The sequence below is a fragment of the Carcharodon carcharias genome, chromosome 13 (genome assembly GCF_017639515.1).
Source record: "Carcharodon carcharias isolate sCarCar2 chromosome 13, sCarCar2.pri, whole genome shotgun sequence".
NCBI lineage: Eukaryota > Metazoa > Chordata > Chondrichthyes > Lamniformes > Lamnidae > Carcharodon > Carcharodon carcharias.
Genome location: NC_054479.1, coordinates 36,324,815 through 36,352,029, shown reverse-complemented (window position 1 = coordinate 36,352,029; position 27,215 = coordinate 36,324,815). Strand labels below are relative to the sequence as shown.

Sequence of the window (27,215 nt, the reverse complement as noted above, 5' to 3'; positions counted from 1 at the left end):
TTACATTTCCCTAATGGTATTAACTCTTTTATTTGCAGAACACTGAAATCCTCAATACTGCAATTCTAACTGGCAAAACGGTAGCAGTTCCTGTGAAAGTCATTGTGGTGGAAGAGGACAGCACTGTGACGGATGTGTCTGAGTTTGTGGCATGTAAATCATCAGATCAAAATGTGTTGAAGGTATGGTGAAGGAACTCCCATGATTCTCCTGTTCAGTTCTGATAATATAACAGTGCAGAATGCAGTCTACACCTTTGTCCCCTTTTGTGCGAGCTTGATGTAAATACAATTAATCACTGTGTTGGGGAAGAATCAGAATGAGATGTCTCTCCTTGTGTCCTAATTTCAAGTGTCAGGAAATCTTTGGTGTGTATTTCAGCAGTCAGGTTTGCATAACATAGCTTTGAAGGCATTTTTAATCATATTATTTTGAATATTGCAGATCATTTTGACATGTTTTAAAGTCAATATCAGTGCTTGCAATGCTGTTTGAGGTTTTCTGTTCAGCGTGTTATGTAGCCTGTAGCTATTTAACAATTATCTAGAAATCTACTGGTTTGAAGATGGCCAAGTGGTGCAGGACATTAGAACACCAGCAATTTGGAGATCACAGACTTGGGAAAGAGTCCTTGTGCATTAAGCTCCCTTACTCACCTGTAACTCCAGCTGTGGACTGTACCTGGCATAGAAGCGCTTGGAAAGGGAAAGGTTGAAAGCACAACTTTAAAAAAAAAATCTGCAGAAGGAGTGTCACTGGTTTGATTCATTGAGTGATGGCTCAGTTAAACTCAGCATTAAACTCATATTTATTATCCCACTTCAGAATTTAGAAAAAATTAAGGGCTGAAATTTCACAGGGTTTCCATAGGTCTTCCACTGAGAGCAGGAGAGTCCCATGGAATTTCACCCTCAATAGTTAAGTGTTTTTGTCAATTTATGGGGACTTCAACTAATGAGCTGAATTAAGGCAATGACAGTTTGTATCTCAAAGCAAACTTTTGTAGATGATAGTTAATCACTGAGCCCTCCGCCTTCCTCCCACCACACCACCAAATTATAAATAGTTGGACCACATAAGAAACCCTTTAGCATCCAGCTTAACTGCTTATCCACAATGGGGAATGATTTACGAACGTGCACATTGTGCTCCTGGCTGAAAAGGGTTTTCTGGAAGATTAATAATTTAAGACACGCTTAACCCTCCAAAACACTTATGCTTAATACACACAATAACTGCCCAAACTCTAGTTCCAAACACCAAGGGCTGGATTTTGGTACCCAGACGGGTAACTTGGGTTGGAAAATTTCCCGACTCACCAGACCTGCCTCCATGAAAAGTATACCAAAACTTGTGACTTCTACTCCAGGGGGCAGTTGCGGGATGAATTTGGGTCCACCAATCCCAGAAGCAAATATTAGGAGGATATGGGGTGGGCATATACCAAGGGGAGGCTGGCTGGAAGGTCCACCATGGTTCTCTGGGATTTGGCCCCAGTTGTTTTAGACAATTTTAGGCCCTCTAGCTCACACCCCTCACCCACCTACCCCTCATGGACTCTCATACTCCCTCATGCCAACTCACCCATTATCCACCATTGGCAGATCTCAGGAACTATGTGGAGATGAAAAAAAGTTCTAAAAATCTAGAACAGCTCTTGCTATGCAAACTTGCTAGTGAGAAAACTCCCATTAATGAAAGAATTAAAACTTTTAAATCTCATCAAGTGGTTAATCTCTTATAAAAACAAACCTTTATTCATACTCCTAATCTTTTAATAGCGCCTTTAATCTGTCAATCAAACTGTGACCTCAGAACCCCCTTGTTGAGATAATGTAGCTTTTAAAACTTATCCAAGCATTCATAATGAATAGCCCCTAGGGAAATGTCAACAAATAACTCTACTGAAACTGCTTAAACAGATGCTATGCCAGCTGGCCTGTTAATCAAAGCGGTTCAGGAGAAGTTTCTTAACAACCATTGACAGCTGCAGCAAGTTTTTTTCACAGTTTAAAGAGTGGGGACTTTTAAAAATCTTCAAATAATGGCAGTTAAACAGATCTTATCTGCCCTTCAAGAGCATATACATCTACTCTGTAAATTCGTGACTCCCAAACTGAGAGTTAAGGACCATGCACCAGCCCAATTGGGACTGTTTGTACTCAAACACTGAGTTCAAAGTACCTATGCTTAGTTTGGGCATCCCTCCTGTGTGAGTCGCAGCTTGTTCCTTTCCCTCAACCTGCAACAATTTGATTTGTTGGAAATGGAGGCGGGAGTACTGCATCTGGCTCTTGCCTACTATTTTGAAAGGTCTGCAGAGTCTTCTTGACTATGCGAAAAACCATTCCCAATTACTTTTGAGCAGTTTGGGAGTTGAGGAAACAAATAAGTTGGAATTTTTCTGAGGCAGAGGCCCTGCCTTGAGGGCCGAAAGCAGGAGGTGACAGCTGCTGAACTGCCATCCCTATTAAGGAGGGCCAAGTGCTGTCAGCCGAACCACAACGTTGGCAGATCAGTGGCGCCATGCTTAGTGGTGGTCACTGCTGTAGCTGCAGCTGCAGGGTGAGGGTGCATCAATGGCTGAGACATCCTTGAAGACTGGTAACTGTGCTTGGGGGCAGCTGGGGCTTGGCAGGCCCTGGTGATTGGGGACGGCGGGTCACTGAGTGCAGGGGCAGCCATTGCTGTGGGGTCTGCTCTCTGTAGATCCTGGAATGCCTCTAAAGATTGGTTACCTTCCACCTGGTAGAGTCTGCTGAGAGGCAGACAGATTTCACTGGATGGCTCCCAACTCAGCAGCTGGCTCTCCCAAAGTGGGTGAAATGCCCATGGAAGTGGGAGTGGCTATTCATTGTCCATTTACGTGATTTAATCAGCCTCTCAGTAGATGATGACTGATCTGCCAACTTTCCTGCCTCTGACAAATTTGCATGGTGGCAGGAAGACTTGGGGCACTCCCTACCCCGGTGCCTTACTGCACTATTTTGGAAGCCTTCCCATCTCCCAGCAAACCACCGAAGGGCTGGTAAAATTCAGCTCATAGTGAATGATTTGCTTTGGGGGAAATTTGTTTTTAACCCTTCGTCATTATGTAGTAGTATTTACTTAAATGCATTGGGGAACAAGAAAATTAACATCAACTTCTTTTGGTTAGGAAATTTCAGTAAACAAGCTTTTGCCAGTGATTTAACAGAAACAGAAGTTTGTGTGTTAATGATTATTGTTCCCTCTGTTGAAAAAAAAAGACTTGAAACACATAGAAATAGATTTTCCTGTAATATCAGGCAGTAGTAAGCAGTGCAATATTGTGATCTGGTAACTAAAAGCCTACTAATGATCTCAGTGTTCAATAGCTGCTCTTAAGTGGAAAAACATTCACTTTGAAACTCAGTTTTACACTCCAGATGAATCAAATTTCGTTTTGCAGCTGGTTGCAAAGTGATTGTTCTCTTTATTAAGGGGAAGTAGTTTATTCTAGAGCTCCTCTTTAAAATAAAACCCAGCCTAAATTTCTATGCTAGGAGACCAGACGTTAGCCTTTTTTTCTAGAGGATTTGGGTTTGAACCTGATGCAGATTGACAGGATGAAACTCCCTTCTCTCCACTGGATGTGAGGTTCAAGTGTGAAATGAGCTTGGATAGTATCAGAACCACCTGCCATTTGGCAGTCTCACTCAGATGCAATGCAGACTGATGGTCTGGGGAGTAGCAAGATGATGCATGCTCAGGTGTGGTTGTTTTGCGTATGGCTGGGATCATTGTACGCTCTTGGGATTTGGGAGTACTGGTGCTGGCACTGGAAGTGAAACAGGAAAGTCTTCTATTTCCAAATGCTAATCCTCAAACAGGCTGCACTCACCATTATTCCCGCCCCCCTCCCCACACACCCCCTCCTCCCCCCCCAACCCCCATAACCAACCACCAATAAAATGAATTATGTTTCCCACCCTGAACCCAAAAGAAGTAGTTAGGTTAGAAGGTTACTTTGAAAACATGCACAGATTGGTTTTCTGATGGTTTGCAAAGGTGGTGTTGGTACGGATTTGGTGGGTGACAACAGGTCTGAAATCTTGGCAGAGCCTGTACTTGGCAAATATGGCTCAGAATGTGAACATAAATGTTAATCTTCAGGCAAAAAGAGGTGGTTACAGTATAATAGAATTTAAATGTATCAGAAATTAACATGCACACAGTTATGCCTAGAATCTGTTCACATGTGAATGTGATGTGTGTTCAGGCAGCCGAAAGTGGCTATTTCACAGTTCAGCTTATGTGCTGACAGAAAGTCAACATTTAAAATGGAAACTGAGTTTCTTTTCTGTTCAATTTTTGGATGTCAAGAGAAGATTAGTGCAGTCGTTTTTAGTTTAGGGAAGAGAGTAGAGTAATAGCCAGAATTTGCGCTTTAGGCACTGGGAGGTTAAAATGTTTAAAGTAATTAAACCAATAGAAAACGTGAGTAAAATATTCGAGCAGAAGAACAGGTTAGGGTCTGTGGCCCAAATAAGTATTCTTTATACAAGTGCAATGAATAAAAGGAACAAATTAAATGCATTTCAGGCACATTTTAATCTTAGAGGATATGACATGGTAGCCATTGCATCTGCATGATTGCACGACAAGACTGGAAATTAAATATGCTAGGTTATAAAGTCTGAGGAAAATTAATTGGACTAAAAGCTGCCAAGTCCCCTGGATCTGATGGCCTGCATTCTAGGGTCTTAAAAGAAGTGGCTGCAGAAATAGTGGATACGTTGGTTCCAAAATTCCCTTGATTATGGAAAAATCCCAGCAATTTGGAAAACTGTAAAGGTAACAGCTCCATTCAATAAAGGAAAACTATAGGCCAGTTAGCCTAACATCTGTCATTAGAAAATCCATTTTCTAATTAGAGAATTAGCCATTAGAGAATCCATTATTAAGGAGGTAGTAGCAGGACATTTAGAAAATCATAATGTAATTGGGCAGAGAACATGGTTTTGTGAAAGGGAAATTGGGTTTGGAAAATTTATTAGAGTTCTTTGAAGATGTAACAAGGAGGGTGGATAAAGGGGCACCAGTAGATGTAGTACATTTGGATTTCCAAAAGACATTCGATAAGGTGTCACATAAAAGGTTACTGTGCAAGATCAGAGCTCCTGGTGTTGGGGTGATATATTAGCATGGATAGAGGATTTGTTAACTAACAAGAAACAGAGAGTAGGGATTAATGGGTCATTTTCAGGCTGGCAAACTGTAACAAGTGGAGGCCTCAACTAGTTACGATCTATATTATGACTTGGATGAAGGGATAGAATGTATTGTAGCTAAATTTGCTGATGAAACAAAGATAGTTAGGAAAGCAAGTTGTGCAGAGGATACAAAGACTCTGCAAAGGGCTTTAAATGGATTAAATGAGGGTAAACATTTGGCATGTGGAGTATAATGTGGGGCAAATGTGAGATTTTCCACTTTGGCAAGAAAATAGAAAAACAGCGTATTATTTAAATGGAAAGAGACTGCAGAAGGCTGTGGTACAGGGGGTTCTGGGTGTCCTTGCACATGAATCACAAGAAGTTATCATGCAGGTACAACAAGTAATTATGAAGGCAAATGGAATGTTTGCCTTTATTGCAAGGGGGATGGAGTATAAAAGTAGGGAAGTCTTGTTACAATTCTACAGGGCATTGGTGAGACCTCACCTGGAGTATTATGAATAGTTTTGGTCTCCTTTCTTAAGGAGGGATATACTTGTCTTGGAAGAAGTTCAGAGAACATTCACTAGGCTGATTCCTGGGATGGAGGATTTGTCTTATGAGGCAAGGTTGGGCAGATTGGGCCTATACTCATTAGAGTTTAGAAGAATGAGAGGTGATCTTATTGAAACATACAACATTCTAAGGGGGTTTGACACGGTAGATGCTGAGAAGATGTTTCCCCTCGTTGGGGAATCTAGAACTAGGGGGCACAGTTTAAGATTAAAGGGTCTCCCATTTAAGATGGAGATGAGGAGGAATTGCTTCTCTCAGAGGATTGTTGACCTTTGGAACTCTCTACCCCAGAGAGCATTGGGTGCTGGGTCATTAGATATATTCAAGCCGAGTTAGTCAGATTTTTGATCTACAAGGGAATCCTTAAGGGGACCAGGCAAGAAAATAATGTTAGGCCACTATGTGATCAACTATGATCTTAGTGAATGGTGGAGCAGGCTTAACAGAATGAATGACCTGGTGCTGCTCCTGTTTCTTATGTTTATATGTTCAACTGGAAAGATGGGGAAAATGATAAAGGGGGAGTAACCTTAATGATTAAGGGTGACATCGCTTAATGATAACATGATATAATGAGCAATATGCAAACAGTGTAGACTTTATGGATAATTAAGAAATAGAAAAGGATTTAAGAGTGTAACGGGAGTTATGGACACCTCCTGGTAGTAGCTGTGATGTGGTAGCTTATATAAATGCTGAGATTAGATATGCATGCAGTGAACACAGAGTGGTTTAAATAGGGGATTCTAATTTTCATATAAATTGGATAAATAGCACATGTCAGAAAGGTAGTGAATTTCTTGAGTGTGTCTGGAATAATTTTCTGCAGCAATTTTGGCCTAGAATCAACAAGGGGATGCGTCATGTTAGATTTAGCAATGAATGAGCTAGATTCAGTTAACAGCTTGAAGGTGCGTGAGCATTTATCTACTGGTGATTATAATATGATCAAATTCAATCTAGTGTTTGAAAGGGGGAAATGTGAAACAGCCACTAGATTTAGGTAAGGCTGACTTCAATGGGATGAGATAGAGACTGTCCAAAGTAAACTGGGCAAATTTGTTAATGGGTAAAATGACAGAATATAGGTAGGAGATTTTCAAAAGAGAATTTAAAGCGATATGGAACCAATTTATATCCCTAAAGGGCAAGCTACTACTTGCTAAAAAAAAGACTGCCATGGAAAACTAGAGAGGTAAGAGACAACATAAAACTAAAAGAGAAAGCTTACAAAAATGCAAAAAACAAAAGCACTGATCCTGATGACTGGGAAAGAGACAAAGAGCAGCAAAGAGTGAAAAAACAAATAGTAAGAACTACAAAAGGAACATATGAATAGAAACTTGCAAGGAATCTCAAAATCATCACAAAAAACTCTTACAATTCCATTAGGAAAAAGAGAGTGGTCAGAAAGGACCCCTGGTAATCTGACACTGTGATGATGTTGATGAAAATAAGGAAATAGTGGACTTGTTAAATAATTACTATGCACCAGTTTTTAGAGTAGAGGAAGAAGTCAGCATGCCAGGAGTCCCAAGAAAACTATCACTGAAACAGAGACAAAGAACTCAGCAAAATTATTATAGTAAACAAGATAACGGTAATGGAGAAATTAATGGCACTTTGAGCAGCAATTCCCCAAGATCAGATGGTTTCCATCCCTTGGTTTTAAAGGAAACAGGTGAGAACATTGTAGATGTCCTAACCATAATCTTCCAAAGTTCTCTCAGTCCACAAACTCTTCCTTTAGATTGGAAAATTGCACTTGTCACTCTGCTTTTTAAGAATGGTGAGAGAGGAAAACCAAGGAATTACAGCCCTGTTAACCTAATATCTGTTGTCAGGAAATTTCTAGAGTCCATAATTAATGATAAAATGATTAAACACTTTGAATTTTTTCAGTATTCAGAGAGTACCAGCATAGATTTGTAAAGGGTAGGACATAATTGAGTTTTTTGAAGAGGTGAATGTTATTTATCTAGACTTCCAGAAGACATGTGCTAAAGTCCCTCATAAGAGACTATTAGCTAAAGTTGAAGCTGATGGAATTGAAGACAAGTTACTGACATGGTTAGAAAATTGGCTGAATGGAAGGAGGCAGCAAGTAAGGATAACGGGCAGGTACATTAATTGCAAGGATGTGAATTCTGGTGTCCTGCAAGGATCTACATTGGGACGTCTCCTATTCATTGTATTCATTAATGACTTAGATGGTGGGATAGAAAGCTATTTATCCAAATTTGCCAATAACACAAAGATGGGTATTATTGTAAGCAGTGTAGATGAGGTAAAAAGTTACAAAGAGATATTGATAGATTAAGTAAATAAGCAAAACTGTGGAAAAAGGTTAGAACAGGGTCCTTTCTAAATGGCGAAAAGCTCAAAACAGCAGACATCCAAAGAGACTTGGCGGTCCAGCTACGTAGATCAATAAATGCCATGAACAGGTACAGAAAGTACCTGCATCAAAGGTATCAAAAAGACTAGTGGAATGCTGACCATTATATCTATAGGTTTATACCTTGAAGGTTTTTCATTCAAAGCAGAAATGCTGTCTTTGTATCAGCATCAGACATACTACATACTCAGATAAAAAACAACTGTTCCTTGACGGACTGAAACCACATTTCAGTGACTTGAAACAGCAGCTTCAAAATGGCTGAACATTTGCCTCACTATACCTTCAAATTCATTAAAATTGAGTAAACCTGCCTGCAGGAAACATAAAAAATATTCACCTGGGAGGAATATGAATGAGCCAGATCTCCTGAGCCATTCGCAGGACATCCAAACTCAACTGGGTGGGGAACTTGCATTCAGACAAAGGACTCTGGCTGAGAAAGGAAAATCACTGAGCCATAATCTAATCCAGTTGAAACCATGCACCTGGAATCCACTAGCCATGACCATATTCAGGCCACTGGTCAGTTGGAGAGAAAGGATGATGTGACAAGACAGCTAACCCTCTGTTGTATTTAAGGAACTGTTTTCCTTCAGGCTACAAGACAGAAGCAGAAAAGATGGCAAAGTGGCAAAATCCATGTGTGGAACACCATCTGTCTTTCTCTCTCTCTCTTTCCCCACATCCATGTTGCAAGTTTGAGTCCTGTCTGCTGTCCAACCATTCACCTACCGCAGACAGTGTTTCAAAAGGCAACCCAGCAGCTACTGGCTCCATTTAGAACAATATATTTAAATCCAGAAAGACCCTTGAGCTCAACCTGAAGCCAACCAAGTCATCAATCTACCTTTAACTTTTATCAGACACTAGAAAGTCTGCTTTATCTAACCTCCCACTCTGTCTCTTACTTATGTGTGAACTTCAAGTGCAGGTGTTTATGAAAGTTGGAGTGTTTTTATTATCTTTACTTGGATCAGATTAAGAACAATAAATACTATCTATTTTCTTTTAAATTTACAAGGAACACTTTGTGTGTATCTTTTATAGTCACAGCACAAAAACAGTTAAACACTCAATAAATTGGCAAGAACATCCTTTTAAATAAAACCCTGTTGCAGTCAAAAAAGAGTGGGAAAAGAGGGGAGCCATTCTACACCTCCTCACCTGACCGTAACAATAACCTCACATATCTAAACTCTACAATCACCAGCAATCTGTCACTTGATGCTGAAATCAACACACATATTGCAAAAGCTGCAGCTGTTATTTTAAGCTGAGTATGAGAGTGTGGAACAGCAGCAACCTGACTGAGAACACAAAACTGAGAGTCTAGCAAGCCTGCATCCTCAGTGTGACCTGGACAACACATGCGAGGCAGAAGAAAAGGCTGAACCATTTCTACTTTCACTGTCTCAAACGTATCCTCGGCATCTCTTGGCAGGACAAGGCTACAAACTCAGAGGTATAGGAGTGTGCTAATTCCATCAGCATTCAAGCATTGCTAAGCCAATGATGTCTGTGCTAGCTCAGCCACATTCATCAGATGATGACAGCCAAATACCCAAAGATTATCTGCACAGTGAGCTGGTCACAGGCTCACAACCTCCTGGGCATCCCTACCTCTACGACAGGGACACCTTTAAGTGAGATATAAAGATGGTGGACGTTGATACTGAAGCCTGGGAGACAATTGCTGACAGACATGATCTCTGGAGGCTGACTCTTTTGAAGGGCACTGCAAGAGGCAAGCAGAAACGAAAAGCTCAGCTGGCCAAGAAGAGGGTCAGCTAATTGTGCACCTTTTCAGCTCACTATCCTCCTCTGCAACAAATGTGTCAGAGGTTGCCATGCCAGAGTGGGGCTCCTCAGCCACACCAGGCGATGCTTAACATAGTGTTGACCACCACGGCACAAATCATCATCTTATTAGATGGAAGGCTACCATATCTAGAGGAATATAATACAAGGGGAAACAAGTCATGCATCAGCTATTCAAAGCCCTGGTTAGATCACGCCTGTAATACTGTAAGCAGTCTGGGCACCAATCCTTAGGAAGGATATAATGGCCTTATAGGAAGTGCGGTGTGGATTTATTAAAATTATAACTGGGCCAGATTTTCATCATGGAGACGGGAATTGGAAATTTTCCTGACCTTAATATCCCACCTCCATCCTGGCAGTGCTAGCAGCTGGGATTTTTATCTTCTGGAGGGCAGGATGGCCTGGAGTTGGGCCTGCCATGAGGTGGAGATGGACACCAGCCAATACCAAGCCGGCCAGGTTAAAATGCCTGCCATCATTCCCAGAGATATTTAAAGCTCCCCTTCACCCTCAACTCTTTCACCCTCTTCACCACTCCATCACCCTATACACCCCATCACTCCCTTCACCCCTCACTCTCTTACCCCTTCTCCCCCTCACCCTCCTCACTCCCTCACCACTTACCTGCTAACCCACTCACCCAGTATCCACTTTATAAACAAAACTCACAAGCCCTTGAATAATATTTGGAAGTCATTGAAAATCTCTTTAATCTGTCACAATAAACAAACTTCACCCTAATGGGCAATTGATAAATAATTATCATCTTCAGAAGCTCATAAGTCTGTCAAAATAAACAAACATCACTTGAATAGGCTTTAAAATCCTCTTCATAAATTCGTAAATCTGTCATATTAAACAAACCACATTCCATGGGACAGCTGTGTAAACAAACTCTGCAGTCTAGAATCCATTAGTGCTTTAGAAGGTAGTCAAAAACTCATTCATCTTTCAGAGTTTTCAAACATCCAAACAGATGGCTGAACTGTTCTGCAAAGAATTAATGAAAGCTCCTACATCTGTAAAAGTTTTCAAGCAGGCAAACAGATGGCTATACTCTTCTGCAAAGAATGAATGACAGCAATGGGGAGAGTTTAAATATTTAATCCTGGATCTCATGCTGGACTGGCTCTTCAATATTGTCCAATGCAGAATAGCACTCTATCAATAGATAATCTATTCTAAAGCATCTGATTTTTTCTACTTTTACAATGCTGTTATTTCACTTGACAACTTACCAGTTGTTAGAAGAAACAACCTGGCAATCACATTATGTAATGGTCACTTACTTTTTCCAATTTCATAATGTCACCACTCGCTTTAGTAGATACTGATATAACTTAGCCTTCAACATTTTACAATGAACTGTAAAGGAAGCTACATCACTTTTACTCACCTTTTATGCTCTTCCCACCTCCAGTCCATGGTTCATGCCTCCACTCTACAGGTGTGATTTAGGAAAGCTCCCAAAAGGTGGCCGCCCTGTGAACATTTCAGAAGTTCTGAAATTCCCACTTCCAGAATAGTGCTGGCAACTTTTAAATAGCAGTGTGTGGGAATCCTGAACTGGCCCCTTTCCCACTCTGCTGACAATAGCCAAAGACAGAAATGGAAGCAGAACTTCCAGCTTTGCCACTCAGTAGCCATTTGTTTTTAATTCCTGACTCATTTTGGGACTTTGATGTCCAGCCCCTGGACTCCAAGGGTTAAAAGCCATTAGGAGAGATGAAACAAACAAGGGTTGTATTCCCTAGAATTTAGAAGGTTGAGGGGGTGATTTGATCAAATTTTTCACGATATTAAAGGGAACAGATTGGGTAGCATGGGAGAAACTCTTTCCATTTTTTGGTGAGTCCTGGGCTAGGAGGCATAGTGTAAAAATTAGAGCCAGACCTTTAATGAGTGAAATAATGAAACAGTTCTACACACAAATGGTGGTAGAAGTTTGGAACTCTCTTCTGCAAACAGCAGTTGGTACCAGATTGAATGTTAATTTTAAAACTGAGATTGAGAGATTTTCGTTAGCCAAAAGGAAGGTATAGGAAGTTAGACCGCATATCAGCAATGTTCTTATTGTATGGCGGAACAGGCTTGGGGGGATGCTAAATGAGCTCCTCCTGTTCCTATGATCCTATGTTTCTACTGTGGTCTCACTTCATTTTCCTGCTGTTTATGTCAAGAATGAGCATGAAAAGCCATGCAGATCATTTGGTGATTGCATGCATATCTCAACTCAACTGTCACTCCCAGTAAGCAAAATTTTAAATGACCGGCTATATCTAATGAATGAATGTTTTTTTTTAATTATAGAGATATTCTTATATTTTGAATGGATCTCCCTGTGTATTGATCTCCAGCCTAACTCCAACACTGACTGCCAAGGTTACCACAATACTTAATATTTATGCCTCAGGCTCATTCCAAAGTGTCACAGGGACATCAGTCAATCAGCCAGATACAGATGTAATGAGGTGACTGATGCCTTGTTTGCTAGAAAAAGCAATTACATTACTTTCCCTTTGGACAACAGACAATAGCATGATAGATTTGACTTCAGTTTTTCCAAATAAAAGATTCCACAAGCGCAAAGCACCACTGAAAACACATGTCGTCCTATTGGATCGTGCATAAAATGCAGTCAGGAAACACAGAGCTATTACTCCATCAATGTTCAATTCATCTGTAACAACTGACTCAGGTTCATACAATGGTCACCCCCCCCAAGTCACCAGTCATGGCACATCTATTTAAAAGCATTCCATTGTGACCCCATTATTTGACCCATGAAGAGAAGTACAGTCTTGGCTCCTACAAGACCTGTTATGCCCTGATTCTGGAATGCCACGGGCACCTGTCAACTACTGGTACAGTAAGATGTATGAAGCTTTCAGGATCATTAATGAACAGAACAGAGGCTATCCATGACTCCAGGATGAATGTGGTTTTCTGCACAACTTTGTGAACTAATAGGCATGTGCAACTCCTGGAGAAGGACAACCAATCACAGCTATGAGATAACGAGAGTGAGTCATAGGAGGCAGAAAATCCTGCTGCAGTCCCTGTTCAGGTAGATAGAACCGTATATCAGGCTCTTAACTGCATGACTTTCTTCTCAGCCCTCCATGCATCCAAATGTCTTAGAAGACCTGTGCCCACCTTCACCATTCCATCATCAAAAACACTATCACCTGTGTTGCCTGTAAATAAACTACCAAGAGTCCCGTTACAGCATTGATAATTGTCTTGAAAATATAATAATTTTCATAATATTTTTCTGTTTATTGTGAAGTAGGTTTATGGGGCTAGGTAGTTGGGTCTGTCTGTATGTGATTTAATTACTTTTGGAATCAAGTAGACTGCAAGCTTTAACTCATCAAAAGAAGTTAGTTGCTGGACATGCTAATGAGTAAACATGGATGCTGGCTTAGCATACAAGGTGTGAAGGGAATTTGCATTTTTAGATGAAGGGTGATTTAGATTTCAAAGGGATTTTAGCCTGCTTAAAACTAGCCAGATAAGCAAAGCAACGGAATATGTTTATTTTTCCCAAAGATTACTGACAAATAATAGCAACATGTAAGTTTTTATATTGTGAGGAAGATACAGTTTCAAAGACATATGAAAGAATAGATATACATATTAAAAAAAGAGAAACATAGATAAAGAAGAATGAGGCTATGCGCCAGGAGAAGGCCCTGTGAGATCTAACAGAAGTGTGTGAAATAGCCTTAATGAAGTCTCCAGCATTTGTGTATAAGCCTGCTGTCTACCGAAACTGAAGCTGTAGAAAAACCAGTTGGAATTCCACTATCCAGGGTATTGTGTTAATTTGCTGAATCTGTTAGAATCTAAAATCTAAATCTGGCCTGTTGTCTTAAAGTGGGGGGAGGGGCTCACTGGGAGTCCAGTTAATGCGGAATCTTAGGAATTTTATAATAGTAAGTAATTTGTGGTCTTATCTATGTCCTTGGAATCTTTTATTTTGTTAATAAATATTTTTATTTTTATTTTTTTAAATCTCCAGAAATCTCAGTCACCTTGTTATTTCTGAATTCAATGCACACATCTCAAAATAAATACAAATTGCAAAACCGTTGTGATAGCAGAACCAAGTTTCCCTCATGGATTTGGTCTGCCTGGCACACATCATCTGCTGTGTCATAATATAATCCATTATTTACTACCATACCAGGCTCAGTCTCTGGACAAAGTTTAAATTCAGTGCGGTTTAATGTAATAACAATGATGTTTGTCCATGTGAATTAAATGGCGGAGGAAGCTCAAGGGACTGAATGGCCTACTTCTGCTCCTATGTGTGTATCTAGTCCTTTGCTGCAGGCTCTAGCCCCTAACCAATGTCTTCAATATGCTCCCCCTCTTGGCAATTTCCAGAGTGCTGTGTGTCAATGGATGCTGCTCTATTTTCTTGATCTGGGCCATCATATGACCCAGTTACTGGTTCTGCCACATCCGCAGCAGTAGGCTTTAGAACTATAGGTTACAATGTAGTCATCATGACTACCTTTGAAATGTAGGTTACATCAGAAAAAGCACATGTTTAATGCTTCATTGTATGCTTTGGTGCCAATGAGTGAGTAGAATGAGAAGGAAAAGCAAGAGAAAGAAAATATTAACTCTGGCTGGAGGCTTTCAACGAAACCAGCCACTATTTCCCCTATACTTGGTTGGCCAGTGTTCTGGAGGGAGACCACCACAAAATCACTCAATGCTTTTCAAGTTCTCTGGCCCTTTTCCTACCTAAAATTGGTGCTTCCTATTATTTGCGACCTTTTCCAGCAAACAAACGGAGATGAGAAGTTCGAGTTGCTAGGAGGATGTACAATCATACTTAACTGTCATTGTGCAACCTGTAGCGGGTGCAATTCCATGTGAATGCAGCTGTATTCAGATTCAAGGATTTGTTTTTGGATAAATTAAGTTACGGATCTGACTGAAGGAACACGGAGAAGTGTCAATTCTTTGTGCATAGTGCACCCTACTGTCTGATTACCATGCATGCTAATCCCTCAAAGCACTGTACATTAGTGTGAGGGGAAGGAAACTCATGTGCCATGCATAGTTTGAGCAACTAAGTAACATATGGGGCGGGATTTTCCGGCCCCGTCATGGTGGGACCTCCATGGAAGATCCGACGGCCTAACCAAAAGTCCATTCAATTTTGGCGGGACTGGACAATCACAGCGGTGGGCGGGGATGGAAAATCTCACCCCGTGGTAAGGATGGGTGGTCCTATTGGTGCGATCAACAAACTTCTTGTTTACTGGCTGTCAGCTCTTTAGAGTACAAAACTGTGTATTGGCATTCCTTGCAGTGAATGGCGCACTGTAATACTGAACAGTACCACCCTCCTCTATTGCACTTGCTTCAGAAAACCTTGGAACTTTGGATGCTGCAGCACTTCTGGCTGCTATTATTCTTTGAAATGTTGCCATCAAAAACACCACTGTCCCTTATGCTGCTACTGCAGGCTTCTAAGCCCTCAGAAGCATGAAGATCTTGTCTCCCAAGCAGCCAACTCATGTTGAACAGACATAATTCTTGTGAAGAGCTCAATTGTTACGCTGAATACAGAACTTCCACAAGGTCAGTTCACCTGGAACTCATGCATGTGAAGCTCTGATTGGACGTATTACTTGAGATTTCATCACATGACCTCCCGCCACCAAACCGTGCCCATTCAGCCTTTTTCCCATGGCTCATTTTTTTGTAACTAATAAAAAGTGTTCAAAGACAATGAGAAAATTCACACAATTCTTTTGATGGGGCTATTTTTCTCATAAGCTTTTATAGCACTGTCCTGGAAATTAATCTTTCACTGGGGGAGACTTCAGGACAATTCTGGAGGATTGGCAACGCGCGTCCTATCCCTAATCTGCCTAGTCCATGCATAAACCCAAATGTCAGCTCCACCCATGGTCGGAGAATATTCTATAAAGCTGCCGGACTGACAAAATCTGTCAGATTACTAAATGCAAATTTTTTTTTTATTCATTCATGGGATGTGGGTTTCACTGGCTGGACCAGCATTTATGGCCCGTCCCTAGTTATCCTTGAGAAGGTGGTGGTGAGCTGCCTTCTTGAACTGCTTCAGTTCATGTGGTATAGGTACACCCACTGTGCTGTTAGGAAGGGAGTACCAAGATTTTGACCCAGTGACCGTGTGGGAACGGCAATATATTTCCAAGTCAGGATGGTAAGTGCCTTGGAGGAGGCTTCCTGGTGATGGTGTTCCCATCTATCTGCTGACCTTGTCCTTCTAGATGGTAGTGATCATGGATTTGGAAGGTGCTGTCGAAGAAGCCTTGGTAAATTCCTGCAGTGCAGCTTGTAGATGTACACACTGCTGCTACTGTGCATTGGTGGTGGAGGGAGTGAATGCTTGTGGATGTGGTGCCAATCAAGCGGGCTGCTTTGTCTTGGACAGTATCATGTTTCTTAACTGTTGTGGGAGCTGCACTCATCCAGGCAAGTGGGGAGTATTCCATCACATTCCTGACTTGTAGATGGTAGACAGGATTTGGGGAATCAGGAGGTGAGTTACTTATCTGCCATTGACCTGGTCTTGTAGCCAGAGTATTTATATGGCTAGTCCAGTTCAGTTTCTAGTCAATGGTAATCCCCGGGATGATAGTGGGGGTTTCAGTGATGGTGATGCCATTGAACATTAGGGTGCGATGGTTATATTCGCTCTTGTTGGAGATGGGTCTTGCCTGGCACTTGCATGGCACAAATGTTACTTGCCACTTGTCAGCCTCAGCCTGGATATTGTCCAGGTCTTGCTGCATTTGGATATGGACTACTTCAGTACCTGAGGAGTCGCGAATGGTGCTGACAATTGTGCAATCATCAGAGAACATCCCCACTCTGACCTTATGATGGAAGGAAGGTCATTGATGAAGCAGCTGAAGATGGTTGGGCTGAGGTCATTACCCTGAGGAACTCCTGCAGTTATATCCTAGAGCTGAGATGGCTGACCTCCAACAACCACAACCATCTTCCTTTGTGCTAGGTATGCCTCCAACCAGTGGAGAGTTTTCCCCCGATTTCCATTGACTGCAGTTTTGCTAGTGTTCCTTGATGCCACACTTGGTCAAATGCGGCCTTGATGTCAAGGGCAGTCACTCTCGCCTCACCTCACCTCGGGAGTTCAGCTCTTTTGTCCATGTTTGACCCAAGTCCGTTATGAGGTCAGAAGCTGAGTGGCTCTGGCGAAACCCAAAGTGGGCGTCAGTGAGCAGGTTATTGCTAACCAAGTGCAGGTTGATAGTGTTGTTGATTAGCTCTTCCATTTCTTTACTGATGATCAAGAGTAGACTGATGGGGCGGTAATTGGCTGGGTTGGATTTGTCCTGCTTTTTGTGTACAGGACATACCTGGGCAATTTTCCACATAGCCGGGTAGATGCCAGTGTTGTAGCTGTACTGGAACCGCTCGGCAAGGGGTGTCGCAAGTTCTGGAGCACAAGTATTCAGTACTATTGCCGGAATATTGTCAGGGCCCATCCATAGCCTTTGCAATAACCAAGCCTTCAGCTGTTTTGATATCACGTGGAGTGAATTGAATTGGCTGAAGACTAGCATCTGTGATGCTGGGGACCTCCAGAGGAGGCTGTGAAAGATTATCCACTCGGCACTTCTGGCTGAAGATTGTAGCAAATGCTTCAAATTAGATGATACAGCACAAATGTCCAGTACCCTCCTGCTGTGAGAGCGAGGATAATGATCCAAATTGCAAATGATTGCTCATTTGCTTGTTGGAAAATGAGAAATTCATTGCGGCACTGGTTCTATTACACTGGAAGGATTTGAAGTAGTGTTTCTGACAAGCTGAAAAGATTAAAGGGATTCTTAAATCTGTCAAAGGCTGTGAACACTATGGTACACTGGCCTCTTGTCGCTCGTGCACGTTCCCAGTTTAATTTGCAATGCTTTGTTACTGAAGCCCATTCATCTCCAGACTTATTAATGCTGAATCCTGTTGGTTTGAGAAGTGCCACGCTTTTCAGATGGCTTGTCACAATAAGGTGTGATTACAGATGTAGTCCATTTTGTCTCACAGGTTAGGTTGGGTTTGTGTTTATACTTAAATGGCCTCTTAACATGGCCTCTAATGTGAAGACAGGTGACATGGTTCCAACATAGAATTAATAAAGCACAAGCAAATTACCTGCATTTCCTTGAGGGCGAATCTTTAATCCACAACTGCATAGATTGTGGCAAAATCAGTGTTCAAAAAAATTAATTTAATCACTCAACACTTCCACTTGTATGTATGAATAAATTAAATGGCTACAGTTTGTAGTATCAGATGATTAATATGCTGTTCTGGTTATTGTCATGTGTTAGCACAGTTTAATTAATTAAAAATGACCCAAATTGTGCCGATGGTATTTCTAGAAAATGTAGCTGTCCCTTTGCAATTAGGGAAGGTAGCTTCTCAGCGGCTACAGCTACATGTTACGAGTGGGAATCTGCTCTGTCAGCTTCCGTCATGTGAAAAATACAGTGCTCTAACTGAGCTTGAAAGGGACAGGGGGCAAAAAAAAGTTTCTTGCGCATGCTTTTCTGAAGATGGTGACGAGATTATACATGATAATTCCGTGATTCCGCATTCCTCATGGAGAGCTGCACCCACAGAGAGCTCAAGCCAGCCAAATTGAAGATGTACCATTGCAGCCTTCTGTCCAACCTGTTCTGCCTGTGAGTCCAGCTTAATCTGCTGGGCTCTTTTACCCTGTAAATTGCTGTGGGTGCGTACCATTTGTTGAAAATTACCATTATGTATAAAAGCACCTGGAAATGCAGGCAGGGAATTCTTCTTATGTAACTGCGTATTTGAATGGGATCACGAGTTGGATTTTGTTTTGGGAAGTTGGGGTTGCTCAGCAGCTTCGCCTGAACATTTTAAGGAGATTTGGAACTGAAACCCAGGAGAGCTACAAAGTGGATAAGTGGAGTTGTGATACAGATTGGCCAAAGAATGGCAGAGCAAATTTAAAAAAAAGAATGACTTATTCCTGTTCCTATGTACAAACTTAAACTTAAATCAAGAAACAGTGGGAATACACAAAAGACCGGAATGAATTCAAAGTAAGCAAAATAGGTTCATATTTCTAATAAACCCTTTCATCAGAGGTTGAATGCCCAAACCTAAAATATTAACCAATCTCTCAAATTCAAACGTGGACTAATCCGTGCATATCTGGCATTTTCTGATTTTATTTTTTAAATTTCATTTTTAGGGTGAGTGTGGGGAGCTCTGGCTGATTCCTGAAGCATACTTACCTATAGTTAAGTTCAGTTAGTTTGTAGCTTCTAATCAATATATAACAATCGGATCATAATGATTCAATATTGAAATGAGGCCTGCTTTCATCTCAGGTAGGCTCCAGAGCTGCCTGAGAAAAAGGCCCTGGTGAACTTAGCAGTGGCTGGAATACATGTGCAAATCAGGTGTGAACCATCAATCCGCTAAATTAATCAATGTTGTGCCCATTTTAAACCTCTGGAACAGCACAAGGCAACAGTCTGCGCCATGTATTGTAGTAAAACCCTAAATATGGGAACATCAGTGTAATTTTATAAATTAACTAGTACTCATCGCCACTCCAATCTCATTCCCTTTTTTATTTCTGTTCTTCATTCTATTTCTACAGTTACAGTGACAGAATTAATTTCATAAATTAATGGCTTGACAGGGTAGATGTTGAGAATCCGCATCCACCCTTACACCTTCCTCTCCCTCCCAGAACCATGATAGGGTCCCCCTTGTCCTCATTTATCACCCCACTAGCCTCCGCATTCAAAGAATCATCCTCTGCCATTTCGGCCAACTCCAGCATGATGCACCACCAAACACATCTTCCCTTCACCCTCCCCAGCGGCATTCCGCAGGGATCATTCCCTCCAGGACATCCTGGTCCACTCCTCCATCACCCCTTACACCTCAACCCCCTCCCACAGCACCTTCCCATACAACCGCAGAAGGTGCAACACCTGCCCCTTTACTTCCCCTCTCCTCACCATCCAAGGGCCCAAACACTCCTTTCAAGTGAAGCAGCATTTCACTTGCACTTCCTTCAATTTAGTCTACTGCATTCGCTGCTCCCAATGCGGTTTCCTTGGAGAGACGAAACGCAGACTGGGTGACCGATTTGCGGAACACCTTCGGTCTGTCCACATGCATTACCCAGACCTCCCTGTCGCTTGCCATTTTAACACTCCACCCTGCTCTCATGCCCACATGTCTGTTCTTGGCTTGCTGCATTGTTCTAGTGAAGCTCAATGCAAACTGGAGGAACAGCACCTCATCTTCCGACTAGGTACTTTACAGCCTTCTGAACTTAATATTGACTTCAACAATTTTACATCATGAACTCTCTCCTCCATCCCCACCCCCTTTCCGACCCCCCTTTTTCCCAATAATTTATATCGATTTTTCTTTTCCCACCTATTTCCATTATTTTTAAAATGTATTTCCATCCATCGTTTTATCTCTGTCTTTTAGCCTATTTCGATCCCTTCCCCCCACCCCACCCCGACTAGGGCTTTCTGTACCTTGCTCGTCCTGCTTTCTACCCTTAATGTCACCTATTAGCACGTTCCTTAGATAATATCACCACCTTCAACACCACTTTGTCCTTTATTCTATGACATCTTTTGGCTATCTCCACTTATCACTGGCCCTCTATCCAGCTCTACCTGTCCCATGCCCCTTAAACCAGCTTATATTTCACCTCTTTTCTATTTTTACTTAGTTCTGTTGAAGAGTCATATGGACTCGAAACGTTAACTGTTTTCCACTCTGCAGATGCTGCCAGACCTGCTGAGTTTTTCCAGGTATTTTTATTTTTGTTTTAGATACTGAGATGATGTTTCCACTCGCGTGGGAATCTCAAACTAGGGGACATAGTTACAGAATATGGGTCACTCATTTAAAACTCAGATGCAAAGGAATTTCTTCTCTGAGGGTAGTGAATGTCTGGAATTCTCTACCCCAGTGAGTTGTGGAGGCTAGATCACTGAAAGTATTTAAAGAGGAGGTAGGTAGATTTTTGGAATATTGGGGAGTTGAGGGCCACAAGGAGCTGGCACAAAAGAGGAGTTGAGGTCTGGGGCAGATCAGCCATGATCTTATTGAATGGCGGGGCAGGCTTGAGCGCCGAATGGCCTACTCCTGCTCCTATTTCTTATGTTCTTATAAAATAAAACTTCATATAAGATAACAGTTGATCATTTGATCCAAGTAATCTGATTGATACTGAGAAGTTCCAGTGGCAGTGAAGAAAGCTAGGCATATATTTTCTTCCTAGAGTCTCTTAATTGAGGAAACATTCTAGACCAGGCCTGGGATTTCTTGTGACATGTTGACAATTTGGCTCATGATTGAAATGTCAGCTTAAAATGTTGATGATTGCCATGTGGGTATTTCTGTATCAGTTAAATTGAGGCTTTATCCCATCCTCCGAAACATTTTCCCTCCTGCATCAACACCCTTATAGAGAAGCAGCATTCAACAATATAAAGAAATAGAATAGTTAGCTTCAAATGGGATCTGAACCAAGCTTGTCCTGGGGCCCAAGCAGCCATGGAAGGCAGGGAAACTCATTGGCTGCTTCCTGATAACTCTTAAATGGGAGAAGAGCAGATGAATATCTGATCTTAGTCTTTGCTTCAACATTGCTTTCTTAGTGTCCTAATGTCAATTTAAAAATATGATAGAGGTGAAAGAATAATGGTTTGTCTCATTGCACCTCTCAGTCTCTGGTTGATGGATGCACTGATCATCACTAAGGAATAAAATTCTGGGACTTTGTTTCAGATCTATGAAACATATTTTTTTAATTCATTCATGGGATGTGGGCGTTGCTGGCCAGGCCAGCATTTATTGTCCATCCCTAATTGCTCTTCTCCAGAGGGCATTTAAGAGTCAACCACATTGCTATGGGTCTGGAGTCACATGTAGGCCAGACCAGATAAGGATGGCAGAGTTCTCTCCCAAAAGGACATTAGTGAACCGGTGGGTTTTTACAACAATTGGCAATGGTTTCATGATCATCATTAGACTTTTAATTCCAGATTTTTTATTGAATTCAAATTCCACTATCTGCCATGGTGAGATTCAAACTCAGGTCCCTAGAGCATTACCCTGGGTTTCTGGATTACTAGTCCAGTGACAATACTGCTATGCCACCGCCTCCCCTTATAACTTATAATTACACCCTCTTATAAAATTATTCAAATCGGCTGACAGAGTGACTCCATTGTAAAGCTTCTTTGGTCTCTCACTGTTACCCGGTTCCTTGTGTGAAATCTTTCATTAAATAGTTAAAACTGATTGCCGTGGAACATTTTAATTAACATCAATCCTCTTGTTCTCTGTTCAAGCCAATCTCAGAGACTTAAATAAACTTTGAAAGGCATCCAGCCCTTTTTAAATACAGGCTTTTCTCTCAGTGTTCCAATGCAATTCTCAGATTGCTTCACTCCAGGTAATTTAATCCTGAATTTTCTCACGGGATTCCAACACTGGGCCAAAATAAAACAAAAGTAATAATGTCACACTGTGACAGTAGTATGAAACCATTAATGGGATGAAGCCATGTTTAAATTAGATATCCTATTTATCTGTAACTGTGAAATTTTTAAACGCCTTCTCCACAAATCAGTGCCAATCCTATTTTTCAGCAATAAATGAGGAGGTCAGAATCCCAGACTATTAATAGAAATGAAAGGTAGTCAAATCCTCATTTATATAATGGGCGTTGAGATGAGCTACTTGAAATAAATTAATTTTATCCTCTAAAATGTGATCTGAATATGATTACACAGCATAATAACTGGACCTACTTCTTTTTCTCTGCCTTTTCCATAAATCTGACATATTCAGGCACTCCAGCAGTTGGACCACACATGTCTCACGGCGTTTTGTGCAGAACTGGTTCAGTTAATTTCAGAATATCCTCTGTGCAGCAGCCAAATAAATTTGCTAATATATTCAGATATATTTATTTGGAGCCATGGATAAATATTCATATGGCCTCTGTAACCCATTGATGAAAACAGAACAGAAATCTTCTCAAGAGCAATTGGGGATGGACAATAGATGGTGGCCTTGCCAGTGGCACTCACATCCCATAAATGAATAAAAAATTGTAGCTTTGGGGTGATATTGGGAAGTACTTCTCTACACAAAGGGCAGTGCAAACCTGGAACTCACTCCCCAAAAACCTGCTGAGGCTAGGTAAATTAAACATTCAAAACTGAGATTGATAGATTTTTGTTAAACAGGATTATTCACAATTAAAAAACCAAGGAGAAAAGTGACGAGAGTTCATCGAGAGGGGCTAGAAAAGCAGCGGGCATTCAGCAAGAGGTACCAGAAAAAGTATTCAAGAAAGGTAGGAAAAGGAGGGTGGAGGTATTGATTTAGGAGAGCATTGCAGTGCTGGAGAAAGAAGATGCCGAGTGGTGGTGAGGACAGAATCTATTTGGGAACAAAGAAAGATGCAATTACATTGCTCGGTGTTTGCCTATAAACTACCAATGAGTGGGAAGGATGCAGAGGAATAAATTTGCAAGGAAATTGCAGAGAGGTGCAAAAATTATGGAGCACTTATAATGAGGGACTTAATTATCCAAGTATGGACTAGGATGGTAGTAGTGTGAAGGGCAAGAGTCCCGAGAGCATGTTCAGGAAAATTTTCTACAACAGTATGTTCCCAGTTCAATGAGAAAGGAGGCATTGATAAACCTGGTTCATGGGCCAAGGCCAAATGTCAGTAGGAGAACAGTTAGGGAACAGTGATCATTGTATTAGGTTTAGGTCGGCTATGGAAAAGGACAAAGTACAATCCTGAATAAGAATAATTAACTTGAGAAAAGCCAACTTGGGGTAAAATCGGATCTGGACCAAACAGATTGGAGTCAAAGATTGGCAGGAGAAACAATAGCTGAGCAATGGGCTATATTCAAAGAGGTATTTTGGGTGCAGTCAAGCTATATTCCCTCAAAAGGGAAAGGTGGGGTAAACAAATCCAGAGCCCCCTAGATGACAAAGAGATAAAAAAAAAAGAAGAAAAAGTCTGCGTATGACAGATGTCAGGATGAAAGTACAATTGAGAACCAGGCTGAATGTAGAAGGTTCAGAGGGCAGGTGAAAAAGCAAATAAGAGAAACAGGGAAGGAGTTTGAAAAGAAACTGGCAGCCAACATAATAGAGAATCCCAAAGTCTTTGGAAGGTATATAAATAATAACAGGTTAGTAAAAGGAGGTGTTAGGACTGTTAAGGAACCAAAAAGGGGATTTACACATGGAGCCAGAGGGCATAGCTGAGGTATTAAATGAAGACTTTGCATCTGTCTTTACTAAGAAAGCAGATGCTATGTAAGTCATGATGAAAGAAGAAGTAATTCAGACATGAGAAGAGTTTAAAATGATGGGGAGGAAGTATTGGATAGGTGCCTGTACTTAAAGTGGCTAAGGTATCAGGATCAGGTGAGATGCATCCAAGGATACTGAGGGATATGAAAGTAGAAATTGCAGAGGCACTAGCCATAATGTTTCATTCTTCCTGACACTCAGCGGTGGTGTCAGAGAACTGAAAATTGCAAAATTACACCCTTGTTCAAAAAATAGGTGTAAAGATAAGCCCAATAACTAAGGCCTGTCAGTTTAACTTTGCTAGTGGGAAACTTCTAGAAACAATAATTCAGGACAAAATTAATAGTCACATGGACAAATGTGGGTTAGTTAAAGTAAGGCAGCATGGATTTCTTAAGGGAAAATCATGTTTAACCAACTTGCTGGAGTTTTTGAAGAGGTAAAAGAGAAGGTTGATGAGGGCAAGTTGATGTGGTGTACATGGACTTCCAAAAGGCATCTGATACAGTGCCACACAACAGACTTGTGAGCAAGATTATAGTTCATAGAACAAAATGGAAAGTAGCAACATGGATACGGAATTGGAAGAGTGACAGGAAACAAAGAGTAGTGGTTAATGGATGTTTTTCGGACTTGATGGTTGGTGGCGGAGTTTCCGAGGGGTCAGTGTTGGGACACTTGCTTTTCCTGATGCATATTAATGATCAAGACCTTGGTGTACAGGGCACAATTTCAAAGTTCGTGAATCATACGAAAGTTGGAAGTATTGTGAACTGTGAGGAGGATAGTGTAGAACTTTAAAAGGACATAGGCAGGTTGGTGGATTGGGCAGGCAGGTGGCAGATGAAGTTCAATGTGAAGAAATGTGAAGTGATTCATTTTGGTAAGAAGAACATGGAGAGACAAAGGGCACAACTCTAAAGGGAGTGCAGGAGCAGAGGGACCTAAGTGTATTTGTGCACATGTCATTGAAGGTGGCAGGACAGGTTGAGAGCGCGGTTAACAAACCGTACAGTATTCCGAGCTTTATTAATAGAAACATAGAGTACAAGAGCAGGAGGTTATGTTGAACTTGTATAATAAGATGCTAGGCCTCAGCTGAAGCATTATGTTCAATTCTGAGCGCCGCACTTCAGGAAGGATGTGATGGCATTGGAGAGAATGCAGCAAAGGTTCACAAGAATGGTTCCAAGGATAAGGAACTTCAGTTATGAAGATAGATTGGAGAAGTTAGGACTGTTCCTTGGTGAAGAAAAGGCTTAGATGAGATTTGATAGAGGTATTCAAAATCATGAGGGGCCAGACAGAGTAGATAGGGAGAAACTGTTCCTGCTCATAAAAGGATCAAGAATGAGAGGGCACGGATTTAAAGTAATTGGCAAAAGAAGCAAAAACGACATGAGGGAAACTTTTTCACATAGCGAGTGGTTAAGATCTGGAATGCATGGCCTGAGATTATGATGGAGGCAGTTTCAATCGAAGCATTCAAAAGGGAGTTAGACTGTTATCTGAAGAGGAAGAATGTGGAGGGCTATGGGGAGAAGGCTCATTTGGAGAGCCGATGCAGACATGATGGGCTGGATGGCCTCTTTCTGTGATGTAACAATTCTGTGATTCTGAATAGATGAAGTGAAGATACAAGTCAGCCATGTCTCAAGGGCTGAATGGTCTACTGTTATTCTATAATAGAACCTCGTATCTTGATTCATTGACTCCTGCTCACATTCCTGTTGCTGTTCTTCCAGCCCTGATCTTCCACACATTGCCCCCTGATCATCTGTAAACAACAGTCAACAATAATCAAACCAGACATCTCTTTTAGACAGGGTTTCCATTTTTAAACAGTCGTGGTTATTTTTAAAATATGTTGTCCTGTTGAATGAAGAAGGCTTGTCATTGACTCAATTGCATTCACTGGTTGCCAGTCATTCTCATTATTACTGTTTTTTAGTGAGGTTCTTTTTGTTGTTTAACAGTACAAAGTATAAAGGTAGCAAAAAAGTGGAAAGTCTTTTAATGACTCAAGACTCATAATTCTTTATTCTAATTAACCAACCTATTAAGTCAATTATGTCAATGACACTTAATTTGCATTTGGAAATTAGGTTAATTAGGTAATACAGTTCCCCTTATTACCCAAATGTAAATTTTCTATGAAATTTGAATGATGCATTTGTTTTGTTAAAAGACAGCATATTGGTGAAGTACACTAATTTGATTACATTTGCATATGTTAATTAGATAACACACTTGCCTTAATAATTTGAATATCACAGGCAACATTAGTTCCACTGTTGCTAAGCTGTTTGCCGGGCTCACTATAGCCAATTTAATTCAACTTAAAAGGTCCATAGTACATGTAGCAAATTTGGACCAAGGCTGTAATGAGGTTTGGAGCCAAGTGGTCCTGGCCAAACTCAAACTAAGTATCACTGAGCAGGTTATTGCTGAATAAGTGCCAAATTAAGTCACTGTTCACTTGCTAACATTTTGTGAAATCCTGTGCCAAAGTTTGACAGTTGCCAGTCATAATTAGTCTCTACCTTGCTTGTCACATTTGGCACTTTGCTATAATTGCCCATCAAATGCAACCTGACAGACCGAGAATTTGACATAACATTGAAGAGAGATTTAGTACTAAAATGATAAATGGCCTATTGCTTCAAATGCTAATCTTGTTTATTGTTGATCTCAGTATTTTTCCTAATTAAGTTTGTGTTCCCCCTTTTATCATCCAGTGCTTTCCTTCCAATCTCATGTATTGACATCCCTGGAACTGACATTTCAGGAATAATCTGTCATAGTCAAAATGATCTGAACAAATCAAAAATAAGGCA

The 27,215-nt window shown here is 41.1% G+C and overlaps 1 protein-coding gene across 2 annotated transcripts in view; it reads left to right on the top strand.

The window, feature by feature from the left end:
- Positions 1-27,215, top strand: part of LOC121286208 (transmembrane protein 132C-like) — a 1,095,675-nt gene that overhangs the window by 889,646 nt on the left and 178,814 nt on the right. For both annotated transcript variants that reach the window (XM_041203216.1, XM_041203217.1), the window contains one exon: positions 39-182. In XM_041203216.1, the coding sequence (XP_041059150.1) occupies positions 39-182 (144 nt within the window). The remainder of the gene's footprint in view (positions 1-38; positions 183-27,215) is intronic.